At 46.8% G+C, this 13,066-nt stretch overlaps 2 protein-coding genes across 2 annotated transcripts; one reads left to right on the top strand and one right to left on the bottom strand.

Moving 5' to 3' along the window:
• The first annotated feature begins 749 nt into the window (after window positions 1–749).
• On the top strand, window positions 750–2,992 carry LOC117899575 (putative tricarboxylate transport protein, mitochondrial). The gene is made up of 3 exons (XM_034809688.1): window positions 750–897; window positions 1,766–2,107; window positions 2,167–2,992. Exons 2-3 carry the CDS (start codon window positions 1,782–1,784, stop codon window positions 2,792–2,794), a joined length of 954 nt encoding a protein of 317 aa, XP_034665579.1. The 5' UTR covers window positions 750–897; window positions 1,766–1,781; the 3' UTR covers window positions 2,795–2,992.
• Window positions 2,993–3,035: 43 nt separating this feature from the next.
• Window positions 3,036–5,058, bottom strand: LOC117899574 (8-oxo-dGDP phosphatase NUDT18). Its single transcript, XM_034809687.1, has 3 exons — window positions 4,365–5,058; window positions 4,008–4,284; window positions 3,036–3,946 (listed from the first exon to the last, which is right to left on the bottom strand). Exons 2-3 carry the CDS (start codon window positions 4,255–4,257, stop codon window positions 3,162–3,164), a joined length of 1,035 nt encoding a protein of 344 aa, XP_034665578.1. The 5' UTR covers window positions 4,258–4,284; window positions 4,365–5,058; the 3' UTR covers window positions 3,036–3,161.
• Window positions 5,059–13,066: the final 8,008 nt, after the last annotated feature.

The raw sequence follows: 13,066 nt of genomic DNA, 5'->3' as shown, positions 1-13,066 counted from the left end.
ACATGGGCACATTTTTTTAGTTATCATTCGCCGTTTGCCGGCTCCACAGCTGCGGCATACAGAAGGAGTCCGATTGCAACATTCCATATCCATTTTCATGGCCGCTGTGGACTGAGTTATCGGTAAATAGTTTCCATGCAGTTATTTGTTCATAAGAATTATTTTATTATATCATAAACATATATGGATTTCATTCCGATATGGGGAAACTGAAATAAATGGAATGGAGGTCTGATTGTAGGAGATGTTGCAGGTGCGAGCCCCTCCTGCAAAAGTATAGGTGTATCTATGAGTGTTTCTATGTGCCTTCCAGAGTGCGGGTGTTTGTGTGAATGTTGTGTAATCAATAAATAAAAGCTGCATACTTTGCGGCGTCTTTAAAAGTTTAAACAATTAAATTGCCTCGATTCTAGCGGGCGAGCACATTGCGAGAGAATTTCCAGCCAAAAGCTCTTTCCAGAAACGGGTTTTCGGCCGAGTCGAGTGGAGAGAAGAGAGATCTCTTTTGCGTTTCACTTCTGCTGCCGAGTGGCTGTCATATCACGCCATAGTATTAGCATCGCCGTTACTTTGTGGAGCCCGCTCCAACGCTCGTCCGTTCTCCCGCTCTTTGCAGTTGGGGAGAGCACCATGGAGAGCGGCATGACTGCGTTGTTGTTTACAATTTGTGCTGCTGCTGCTGCTGCTGCTGCTGCTATTGGAACTTGTAGCTTTCCCTGCGATTGGAAATTGGAATTTTGTAGCCGCCGGAACAGTCGAGCAGTTGAGGTTGAGCCGCTGCCCTGGCCACGATACGATCGATCGCCGCTCCTCGTTCCTTCCCCTTCTGTCTCTGTCGCGCATTCCTCAGAATTTATATACTATATTCAATAGTATTTGTGCTAACCCAACCTAAAAGTGAGTACAGTGCAGAAATTCCATGCGGTTCCAGTAACCAGAGAACCACTATGGAGTGCATCTGTGTCTGCTTCTATCTGTCTGTCTGCCTGTCTGTGAAAACTGGAAGTCTTCCACTATTCCACTTTCCAGCGAATCAGAAACCGACTTATCAGAGAGACATTTGTTTATGTTTATCGAAGCACGATATAGAAGAGCGGGGGAGATAATTAAACAAATGCAAATAAAACACCGCAAAATGGAATAATTATTATGAACGAAGTCCGCTCTCTCCTGATATTTATGGTCATGCAAATGTTACATAACCCTCCACACACGACAAAAAACGGACAAACAATACGATTGTCAAGTGCAAAGAGCAGGGAACGAAAGAAAGAGAACCCAACATCGTCTGCTGATACGTGCAAGCTGTACACATGTATGTACATACATATGTATGTACATATGTATGTGCATATGGATGAACATATAATACCTCTCCCACTCGAATCGAATCGAATCGAATCGGTTGACTATCACCAGATCTTAAGTAATCGCTCGAAACTTTCCCAAATATTCTTATATGACGAAGCAGAGACATTCATAATCTACTCTTCTGATTTGTTTTGTACTGTGTTTTCAATGATAAATATGTTCATACACATAGATAAAGAAGTTATTGGCCTAATCGAAAGGAAATTACCTTTGGAAGAGGGTACTAAAAAACGACCATGAAAAATGAAAACTATCTATAGACAGACATCTCTTGATTTTCCCAAAGATCTTGCACCCACACAAAAGACTTCTATTTCTGTTCCAAAAGAGATAACACCTTGGGGGAGATCTTTCCCAAATGGAAATTCTAAGACAATTCTCTCCTCCACCACAGATAATCCCCCTACAGAATGGATCGCCAGAGTCTAGCATCCTTTGTCAGTCCGTACAAGTGCCGTCCCTGGATGACGAGCACTGGAGCCGCTGCACCAAGCGGTGGGGGCAAGGGCCTCAAGGGCATTGTGGCTGGTGGCATCACGGGCGGCATTGAGATCTGCATCACGTATCCCACCGAGTACGTGAAGACACAGCTGCAGCTGGACGAGAAGGGGGCCAACAAGCGGTACAACGGCATCGCGGATTGCGTGAAGAAAACCGTCCAGCAGAAAGGCTTCTTTGGCCTGTACCGAGGCCTGAGTGTGCTCCTCTACGGCAGCATACCCAAGTCGGCTGCCAGGTAAGAGCAATGGAGCCACAATCCTTGCAAGTTTATCTAAGTGAAGATCCTCTTTGCAGATTTGGAGCTTTCGAGTACCTGCGCGGACACGCTGTCGATGCCAATGGACAACTTTCCACAGCCGGAAAACTCCTCTGCGGCCTGGGGGCGGGCGTGTGCGAGGCCATTCTGGCCGTGACGCCCATGGAGACCATCAAGGTGAAGTTCATCAACGACCAGCGCAGCGCCAATCCAAAGTTCAAGGGCTTCGCCCACGGCGTCGGACAGATCGTCAAGGCGGAGGGCATCAGTGGGGTTTACAAGGGTCTCACGCCCACCATCTTGAAGCAGGGCTCGAACCAGGCCATCCGCTTCTTTGTCCTGGAGTCCCTGAAGGATCTGTACAAGGGCGACGATCACAACAAACCGGTGCCCAAGCTTCTGGTCGGAGCCTTTGGCGCTGTGGCCGGAGCCGCCTCCGTTTTCGGCAACACGCCACTGGATGTCGTGAAGACGCGTATGCAGGGTCTCGAGGCATCGAAGTACAAGAACACCGCCGACTGTGCCATGAAGATCCTGAAGAACGAAGGCGTGGGGGCCTTCTACAAGGGAACGGTGCCGCGTCTGGGACGTGTCTGCCTCGATGTGGCCATCACGTTCATGATCTACGACTCGTTTATGGATCTCTTCAACACAGTGTGGAAGTAGAGATACGTGACGAGACGAGACGAGACAGGCTTTTAGTGTTAGTTCCGATCCCTCTGAACCCCTGACCTAGTCGACTGCTAGTTTGCATGATCTATATGATATATTCCACTGGAGAGAGCATTTCTATGGTTTCATTACGTTACATTACGTTCGGGTACGCCCTATTGCGTATTAATTATACATAATATTTGTAGAGAATGAGAAAAGCATTTAACATCGAAAAAAGAAACTTTGTGTTCGATCTGTGATCTGTGTGTTCCTTTAATTGCAACTAGTTTGTGGCTTATAGATTGCTTGCACCATACATATATTAGATAGGGGACTGTGGGGGACTTAACCTACAACTAAAGACTAAGGCACGGTCCTTCTATCGCACCACATTGAGTGGTATCGAGGCCTGCTTACTGCTCACAATGCGCCCAAGCCTTTCGTCCAGGGGTGCCGCCAGCTCCTGCCAAATGCATTTTCCAATCAGCGATATCTGCTCGATGGGCGGTCGGAAGGCCACCAGGAGATTCAGGCAGATCCCGTCCGTGTTCTCCTCCTCGGAGGCACAGTGCTCCACGCTCAAGAGTCCGTGTGGCTTGTGCTGCGGCAGTTCGGCCCCAAAAAGCTCAATCATGAATTTGCGCAGCGTCGAGTGGAGGCTGCGCCTCGGATTCAGCTCCACCGTGGGGAAGTGGTGGGCATTCTTCTCGCTGATCAAAATGTTCAACGAGTTGCTGGCCCGTTTCCGTGCCACCGCCAGCACCCGCAGGTAATTCCGCCTGTGGGGGTATCGCGTGGGCAGGATGCTACCGTGCCACAGCGGCTCGCTGGAAATATCTGCCACCCCCGTCTTCACGCCCTTGTGGTAGGCCCGTCCAATGTCAATAATGTTCAGGATGTCGTTGGCCCGCAGTGGCACCTCCTGAGGATTGAGCACCCATCGCGCCTGTATGGACTCGGCATCTGCATCGGCGGGTGTCTTCAAGCGCCCGCCAGTGATGCGTCCCGTCAGAACAAATCGGAACCAAGAGCCACCAGCCACCTCCACAGCCAGAAGTGTCGTTAGCTCCGCATTCAGTCCGGTTTCCTCAAACACTTCCCTCGCCGCTGCTTCTGTGATAGACTCGCCCCGTTCCATGCGTCCTGCGGGGAGGTACCACTTACCTGCAACGTAAAGTGAAATCATTGGTGGTGTGATGAAGAACGTTGGGGGGATTTCACTCACCAGCACAACTCTGTTTGGCCTCTTCGATCATGAGCAGCTCGTCGTGCTCGTTGATCAGCACACAGGCCACTACGTAGGTGACCGTCTGTCCGAGTATGGGCACAAAGTCGGATGCCGACGATGGCTGCACTCCCTGCGCCTCCGCTGTGGCGTTCTGTTCTTTCAGCGAGAAGTCGCACAACTCTGTGGTGATATCGCCCAAATCTTTGGCTTCCAGCAGTCGACGCACTTTCTCCCCAATCGCAGGCATCCTTCTATTTTGTGTCTGTTTCCGTGTCTATGTCGAGAAAGTGTGCAAAACGATGTTGAACGAACGGAATTATGATGAGCAAGCGCACACTCTTCTCCAAAACTCACGTTGTCTGGGCACTGGCACTCAAATAATGACTTAATTCGACAAGCATGCTCCTCCTCCCGCCACAACACTACCCCTCTCGATTATGATGATCTCTGTGCATGCGAGTGTGGTATATGCAAATTATGGAATTCTTTTGCGCTTTGCTTTTTTTAGTTTTGCGTTTGGGAGTGGAAGTAGAAGTAGAATACGAAGTGGAATAAACGAGCGAGCGATCACAAGAGTGGCCAAGATGTGACTGAGGCTCTAATGCCGCCACTGCTGCTGCCGCTGCCGCTGCCGCCAATAAAACGGCAAAAGACGGCAATCAACTTTTTGTTGCTATTTCTATGGTTGTGTGTGCTCCAGCACAGGTGCGGTGTTTGCTTGTTTGGTAGTCTGTCGACTGCTTACTCTGCTATGGCTGTGCGGCTGTGGCCTCTATTTTTCTATTGATATCCGAATGGATGTCAAATAAGCCGCTCGACGGGTTTTGCTCTGGAGAAAGTGCATTGGAATGCCTGTGTCTGTGTCTTGTGTCGCGGTGTCTTGTCTCGCTGCTCTGCTCTGTGTCACTTTGTTCCTGTCTGGTCAGAATCGAAGCAGCTGCAGCAGTTCCAGCTTCACTTATTGCACACTTAATTGCATTTCACCTCGTCTATTTTCTTTTTTTGTTTATTTAAATTTCGGATTCTTAATAATGTTGTTGCAACAGCTGTTTTAAATGAGAATCAGTGTGACCGCGCATTTATCGATAAAATATACCTTAAAACTCTCAAAAATATGCCTCCGCATTTTCACCATATACCGTAAATTGTTAATCATTTTCATCGTGTTTGCGATTCTATTTAATATTACTAGCTAGTTCGGATTTTCATCGCTAAAACTACAGATTCATCCAATTCAACAATTAATTTTTCATAAGACTGGCTACTTTTCATGACTTCCTTTATATAGGTTGTTTGCATAATAAGCATCAAACTAAAAAGGTCAACCAAAACAAAAAGCATAACGTTACGCGTGTGGGTGAATTACGTTATTTGACAACTTGTGGCTTGTCAGCCGCATGAAGTAACTATATAAGGAGGACACGTCGGGTGGCGTTCGGGTGTGTTCGGTCACTTAATGTTCAGTGCGTGCTCGTTCATGCGAAAGGTTGTGTGGGTACGAAATATAACAGTAACTTGAGAAAACAGGTGGATTAAAGTCTAAAATTGTCACCTTAATTTGAAGTTTTTTTTTCTCTCCTGATCAGAATTGTACAGGGATTTTATGGGGAGAGCTTTTAAGTAAAGGATATGAGTCTTGTCAAAATTTGGAAGACAAACCATTTCATAATTGCATCAAACAGGCCTGCAGCGAGCTTTATTTGAAGCCTTTGAAATCACTTTCATTTTAATGTCCTGAAGGACTTTACCAAGCAGTTGGCAATACCAAAAAATGTTCCACAAACATTATCAGTCAAGCTTCAAACATCATAAAAAAATATGTTTCACAAAGCTCTTTTGGCGCCTCGCTCTCAGAGACCATAAAAGAAAGGGCAAAGAAGTTTTGAATCCAGACTTCTGTCTGATCCCACTGTATTTCAAAATGTGGATCCGCCCCTTCCACCCACATATTGTCACAAAAGGCGAGTGTTGGTTTCTCTTCAATGTCGCAACAATATCCACAGTGTCAAATTCCACAGATCTCTCCGGATCGATGACGATGGACTGCGCTGAGCAAGAGGACTGCAGTGTCCGTGACTGGTATTTTGATTGCTCTGCGTCAGTGGAGTGGTGGAGGTGCTCTCTCTGCAGCATAATGGGACTTTGGCAAAATTTGTGCTTATTGGTATAGGACATATTCCGAGGCGAAAAAGGGACATCAACCAGACGTTCAATCAAGTTAGGCGACCTTCGCAAAAACGGAAATTGGATCAAGGCAAAATTAAACGATTTGGACACCTGAAGGACTACAGGCAGCCGTTCTTGGTCATGAGCGAGTACCACTTCCCCTCAATTGGCGTGTGGAAGGCGGTGGCAAAAGCTTTATGCTGCCGATCCGTAACCTGGATCACAACTTGATGGCCGTTGCCAACGAGCAGGCAGTGATGTACGCCTCGCAGAGATATCCCGACCTGTACCGCCATTGTGATGTTGCCTTCACGTCCATATCTACTCGAATGTATGGGAATAATTGGGAGCAGAAGATGCCAGTCATTGAGGAGGTCAATCCACCGGCCAATGTGTACGCTGTTCACGTTCAGGAGCTGACGGAATTGCAAGCTATTGTGAAAAGCTCGAGGCTTTCGGACAATCCCTAAGAATCAAAATTCTGAACGTATTCCGGATTATAAATACAAATCATCAAAAAATCATGTCGCATAGGTTGGCAGCTATTCAATTATTCAGCTGGGTGCTGAGCATGTTGGTAAGTTTGACAGACCCTAGGACAAGCACCTAAGAACTGGTGTTAATTAACTTGAGCATTTAAGTTGTTGATTTAAGATTTCTTCCTATTTGAAGTTAGCCCGCCAGATACTTTAAATTCGATATCGAAAATAAATACTTTAAGTCCATTGCGACCATTTACGTCTCTTCAATTTACAACTAATGAGAAAACTCCAAATAAATGCAAAAAAATACTTCGTTTTGCGTTTCAAAAATGAGCACTTAAATATACCAAAAATAATATACGTTCACACTTCCATATACCGCAAAGAATTCCATGTATCGATATATTCAAATTGATATTTTCGATATTCTGAACGCTGTGAATACTTTGAAATGATCAATTAAATCATTTAAATAATGAATTTTAACAAGTGAGAAGTGACAGGAGAAGTGATATAATTCAAGCGCGCGAGACTTGAATTTCGGTCGGCTGCATGGACAATATCACATGCTTTGGCCACACAGCTGCGGCTCTGCTGTTTGGCGCCACATTTGAATTGTCTTTCAATTTCAATAAATGTAAATTTCATTCTCGTTTTGAAAGCCATGTAATGACAGACATGGGATCGTGGGTCATGGCAGGGGTGGTGGGTTGCAAGTGCGATAATGTAAATGTTATATGGTAATTGCAGCGACAACAACCATCATTCAACTCCAACTCAAATTTAGCCGACAAACAGCAAACAGGCGTTGCTCCCATAGATTAATATTAAAGCATACCATATACCATAACCCCCATATTCTCCTGCTACCATCACCATCTCATATATCGCCGAGTCGGGGGCATATGTTTGTGGTGTATCTCTATCGCTGTTGCTGTTGCTTTTGCTGCTGCTGCTGCTGCAGGAAGCTCTTCTGATTGCCGGCAATAAAATTTGAATGCGGAAATTTCATTGTTTACCCAAATCGATCATCATTAAAAGCGTTGCTGTTGCTGGTGCCATTCCCATTCCCATTCACATTTCCAGTGCCAATTGGGCCTGAAATCCATGGCGTATACTTAACGTGGGTGGTGCTCGGTGATGGTGATGGGGCTCGGGCTGGGGCTGTGGCTGTGGCTGGTCCGGAGCTGTGCCTGGGTAGGTAATTCAATTTCTGTGCAAATGCTTGATTTGCCATTTAGCTGCGAGACCTAATCCATGTCCTTGGGCTGCTCCGCTTCCTTCGACTGCTTATTATTCGTGCTTCTCCTGCAGCTCTGCCGCTGTGTGGCACTCTGTGTGCCGCTGCTGCCACAACCGTTGCCACATTTGTGGCATAAGACTTTTGTCATTACATTGTTAATATGTTTTAGTTGTTTTTTAATTTCCTTGGAGAGTCGCAACCTTCACGCAGAGAAGAGGCGCACACATGCGTGTCAGGGGGGGAGCGAGAGCCATCCTGTGAGAGAGAGAGAGAGCTAGTATGTGTGTGTGCGAGTGTGCGTATGCATCTGTGTGAGAGTGTGAGTGTGGGGGCGTACTAATGTACTCTGAGTGGATCTCTCTGGTAATAACGGCTAAAGTAAAATGCTGATAAAGTGGCAAATGTTTTGGAATCCCTACAAGTGTGCGTGTGCGTATGTGTGTGTGTGTATATGTATGCATGTGTGGATACTGCGATGACAAGCAAAAGCGAACACAAAACGTTCATTTCCCACATGCACCATTATTCGTTAAAACCCGTAAATTTCACCGAAAACGAACAGCAGAGACGCACACAGGCAGAGACAGAGTCAGTGGCAGTGGCAGTGGCAGAGTCAGTGGCATGTGGCAACGGGCAACAGCAATCCAAGAAGCTGCTTAACACGAGAATAATGTTTAAAATGTTTATTATGTGTGCAAGTGACGCGAGAAGGGCCCCACACACTCCCTATTGGGCCACTCTCCCTCCGCCACCATGCCTAGTATGCCTTCCCCTCACCCCTCTTGTGCTTGAGATGACAGGCTCAAACGCACCAGAAATACACACACACATAACTGTTGTGCTTACTGCTACAGATATCTCCCCCCGCAGTCGTCTGTGTGTGGTGAAAGTCACATGAAACAGAAGGGTAAGTCCAGCTTGAGGGACATAGCCCTTCCACAGAGAAGCATTTTTTGGTGCCTCATGCATGATCTTGGTAATTGTTTAGCCTATTGTACGAGTCTTTTTCACTCCGAAAATATACCTTGTACATAGCAAATGTTGATTCGCCTCTATGCCTTTCACTCTACCTCTCACTCCCCCTTCGCAACCAACACTGTTCTGCTGCTGGTGACGCCTGACGATGACGACGACGCCGGATGCGAAACAAGTAGTCCAAATAACCCGCAATAAGCTTTTGTCACGATTAACAAGGCTTACGCAAATGTGTGTCTTCTGTGGTATGTTGCCTCCCTCGTCGCTCCCTCACACTCTCTCTCTTCCGCTCCCTGAACATAATTACATGCAGAGACAGAGCGAGACAGAGCGAGAGAGAGAGCGTGCATGAGCATGAGTGCGTGTGTGTGTGGGTGCGTGCGAGTCTGTCATATTTTAGATTAATGACGGCGTCGACTCGTATTAGGCAAATGAAGAAATCGACATCGACATGCGGTCGCCTCGTCTGAGGGCTGAGGTCTGAGGTGAGTCAGTGGCTCAGAGGCGCTCAGTGGCTCAGTGGCCTGTAGGTCTTACCTCCCCCGCTGCTTGTGGCCTGTGCGGTTTTCACAGCATTTCCGCAACAAATTTGCCACAACAATAAGTGCATATCATTATGCTGATTTAAGTGTGTGGAACACAGCGAACACAGGGAGCACCACACACGAGTACGAATATAAGTAATGCTCCCCATCTATAGCGAGTTATTGCCCGCACACCTGACCCCCAAGAGCCCGGACCAGACCAGCAAATATATCGTATGTCTACGGTACGAGGGAGAGGGATCGTGGACTCCTGATTGGGGTCGTACTTTCCTGGCATGCGAGAGGGCTGGGGGGTGGGTGTGCATGCAACGCTTGGGTACATAAATCTTTGTTTAAAGACACATGCACAATGTAACTTAAATTGGCAATAACGTGCTTTTCTTTTTACATACATGCATATGTATGTGTAAGCCACACACACACAGACATTTATCACACATATGTAGGTACACATGTGTGTGTATGCAGATTGTATGTAGATGTGTGTGTACATAACGGTAACGGAACCTTGTTTGCAAGGAAGTAACAACCTGTTTTCACCCCGTAACGCCATACATCGCCACAGCCATCGTCGTTTCTCGCCGTCTTTGTGTCGCAGGGAGGTCTCCGTTCCTTCTGCTGCTCCTGCCTGGGAGGGGGCACTGGGACGGGCCCTCCCATCTGTTTTTCCTGCTGTTATGCTTTAATTATGCCCTTGTCAAAAGGTGGAACCCAGGACCCGGGACCATCCAAGGAATGCCATTTCTGTCCATGGCTACGGCTACGGCTCCTGCTCCTTTTGTTCGTTTTTTGGATACAAATTTATATAGAAATGAAATCTGGCCATTGGGATCGGTGGAGGAGGTTTCCGTAAAATACTTACGTCTGGAATACACACCATTGATTGCAAATGCATGCGGGGCCCAGGAAAGTGCGGAATCATCAATGCCACGCCACTGGATAAAAGAAGGAGGAGGCTTGGCTCCACTTCCAGTGAAAAGAGTTTTCCCATTGCAGCGGAGAGCTTTTCATATTTGCTCACAAACTAAGGAAACTCACAAAAGTTATACTCGACTCGGCCACTTGAGCGGCCATTAAATTCACTTTTTGGCCGAAAAAAAAGCACAAAAAAACCAAACTGAAACCTGCAACACGACTCCTCCTGCCACGAAAGGAGTGGCAGTGGCAGAGGCTGGGTTTAGCCCCCTCTTTGTTTGCTTGTTGTGTTGTGCCACAGGATCCACTTGCAACACGGTATCATTGAGCCGTATTTGTGGCAGCACTCTCGCTCCCTTCTGCCAGTGGAAGCCCCAACTAAGCTGCTATTAAGCTGACAATCAATGGAGAACGGTGCTCAATGGAGAGTAGTGCAGTAGTCCAGCCCGCTGCTTGGTGCAAAGAAAGTGCAGCTTACTCAACACTGGCACTTACAAGGCTTAGCCATGACACTGCCCAACACTAATTGATGGGCGTTGGAATTTGGAACGGGCACACCACACACACACGCCTTCCAGGGTTCGTTTGAGAGGTACGTAAATTCAGATAAAGTGGAGAAAAGTGATAATAAAAACTGATTAATGAATTACTCACCTTAACAGCACTGGGCCTTTCAGGGCATTGCGATGGAGTGATTGAATAAAAAACGATCGAGATCCAGAGAGGATCCAGAGTGGTTCCTAGAGGCTGCTTAACCCAACATTTGTTCTGGCACCAACAACATACTCTCCATGCCAAAAAGTTTGTTTTTCTTGACGCCACAAGACGAGGAAAAGAGAAATGAAATGCCGAAGCAAAGCTTCGTTTAAGCTCGTTGCAAGGGATTTTCATCACTTTATGCGACTTACGTTGGAGGGGAGGAGAGAAAATAAAATGCTGGAAGATGTGAAAAATGGTCTCAAAATTAATGAATCAACCCACTCGTCGTTGGAGGATGATGGACGTACAAGCTCGCAGGCGCGCACATACTCGAATATTTAATAGTACGATATGAAAGATACGAAAATCGCATCTTATCTGATGCGGGAAAGCGAGGGAGCGAGCGTGTTATCTCATTAAATGCCAGAGACAGAGACGTCATTGAATCATTTCACAAATGGCTGAAGTACATGGAGGATAGGATGTCGCATGTCGATGAACATCATGCGGGAGGTGTGGGCGGTGTGTCCTCCATAAGGATAGAGAGAGAGAGAGAGAGAGGCGGCACAGAGCTATAGGTCTAGTCGCTGCCACTTGAGGCAGATCCACAGTGTGTGCCGCAACTCGCGGCTCGCGGCATGCGGCAAGGGGCGCAATTGCTGACAAATGAGATAATTTACACGCTGAAATGAAGCCCATAAAGGAGGCTCATTTAAAATTCAGCGGCGTCTGGGGCATAATTTTTTTGCTTTCGCTGTTTGCCTGCTGCCTGGCTTTTGCTTTGGCTTTTCCTTTTGGCTTTGCTTCCCATTTTGGCTCCACTCGGCCCCTTCTTCCTGCTCGCCTTCATTCCTTTTTTTCTGCCTTGTGTTTTTGTGTTTAATGGTTCCTTGCCATGACATACGTGGCTGAATATTAAAAGTGGAGCTGAGGCCTGGCGGCTGGAGCTCTCGCCCGGGCCGCAGCTCCGGCAAATAGCTTGAGGCAGAAGAGAGACGGACAATCAGACAGAGAGACAGAGAGAAAGAGACACAGAGCAGAGAAGAGAGAAAAATCTCTTATTAGCATACGGCATATAAAAATGTTTATTAAAAGGGAAAGATGGAAGGGAAAAGGGAAAAGGGCACAAGGGATAGAGAGAGAGTCCTGCGTGGAGTGTAAGTATCGCAATTTAGTTTTTCCTGCTTCCTGCTTGTTCCCGGCCCTCTCGCACAGAAGCACAGACCCACAGACAGCGGCTTATTGTAAATCGAATTGAAGTTTTGCCTTGATTAAGCCCCAGAAATAGCCATAGCCTGGAGGGCGTGTACATCCCGACACTCCTCCTTCAAGAGAAGGAGGAGGAGGTGTAGGCGGCACGCCCCTTGAGGCTGAAAGTTTTTTGTCATTTGTGTCGTTTGTTTCTCTTTGGTTTCTCTCTATGTCTATTTTTTATGATGTTCCAACTTAATTTTATACAAATGACCTTAGGTCATATCACCATTTATATCCGTCAATCCCTTTTCTGGGTATAACTTTTATATTTGAATGTTTTTCTTTGTTCCCCCCAAAGCGGGCAGGGCTCTGTTGGAGTCTCCCTTCTGTTGAGATTTTTCTGTTGCTTTTAAGGGCATTTTTATGTTCGCTTGAAGCGGCAGCAGCGGCAGCTAACAGACGAGAAGGAGTCCTGAAAGCTGTCCCTAAAAGCCTTTAGCCAAATATCTTCAAGAGCAGAAGAGACAGCCCCAAAGAGCGACAGCCATGTGCATATTTTCTATATGTACATATACTATATACAGTCACAGACATACGTACATAGTCTACATGCATGTACATTGTATGTGTGGAGGAGAGGGTCCGTCTATCTGTCTGTATTTTCTGGAATTCTTATGTAAATACACAAAGACCGACCGACCGTCCGACTGACGTTGTTTTTGTTTGTATAGAAAGGCAGAAAAAGGAAAAGGAGTTACAGAGACAGGGACAGGGACAGGGATCGGATGGTTGTTGTTGCTGCCACCAGGATGCCAATATAAAAAGCCAAGCGCCTGA

The sequence above is a fragment of the Drosophila subobscura genome, chromosome O (genome assembly GCF_008121235.1).
Source record: "Drosophila subobscura isolate 14011-0131.10 chromosome O, UCBerk_Dsub_1.0, whole genome shotgun sequence".
NCBI classification, from domain to species: Eukaryota; Metazoa; Arthropoda; class Insecta; order Diptera; family Drosophilidae; genus Drosophila; species Drosophila subobscura.
Note: the sequence above shows the minus strand (reverse complement) of the source record. Positions and strands in the feature narration are given on the sequence as shown.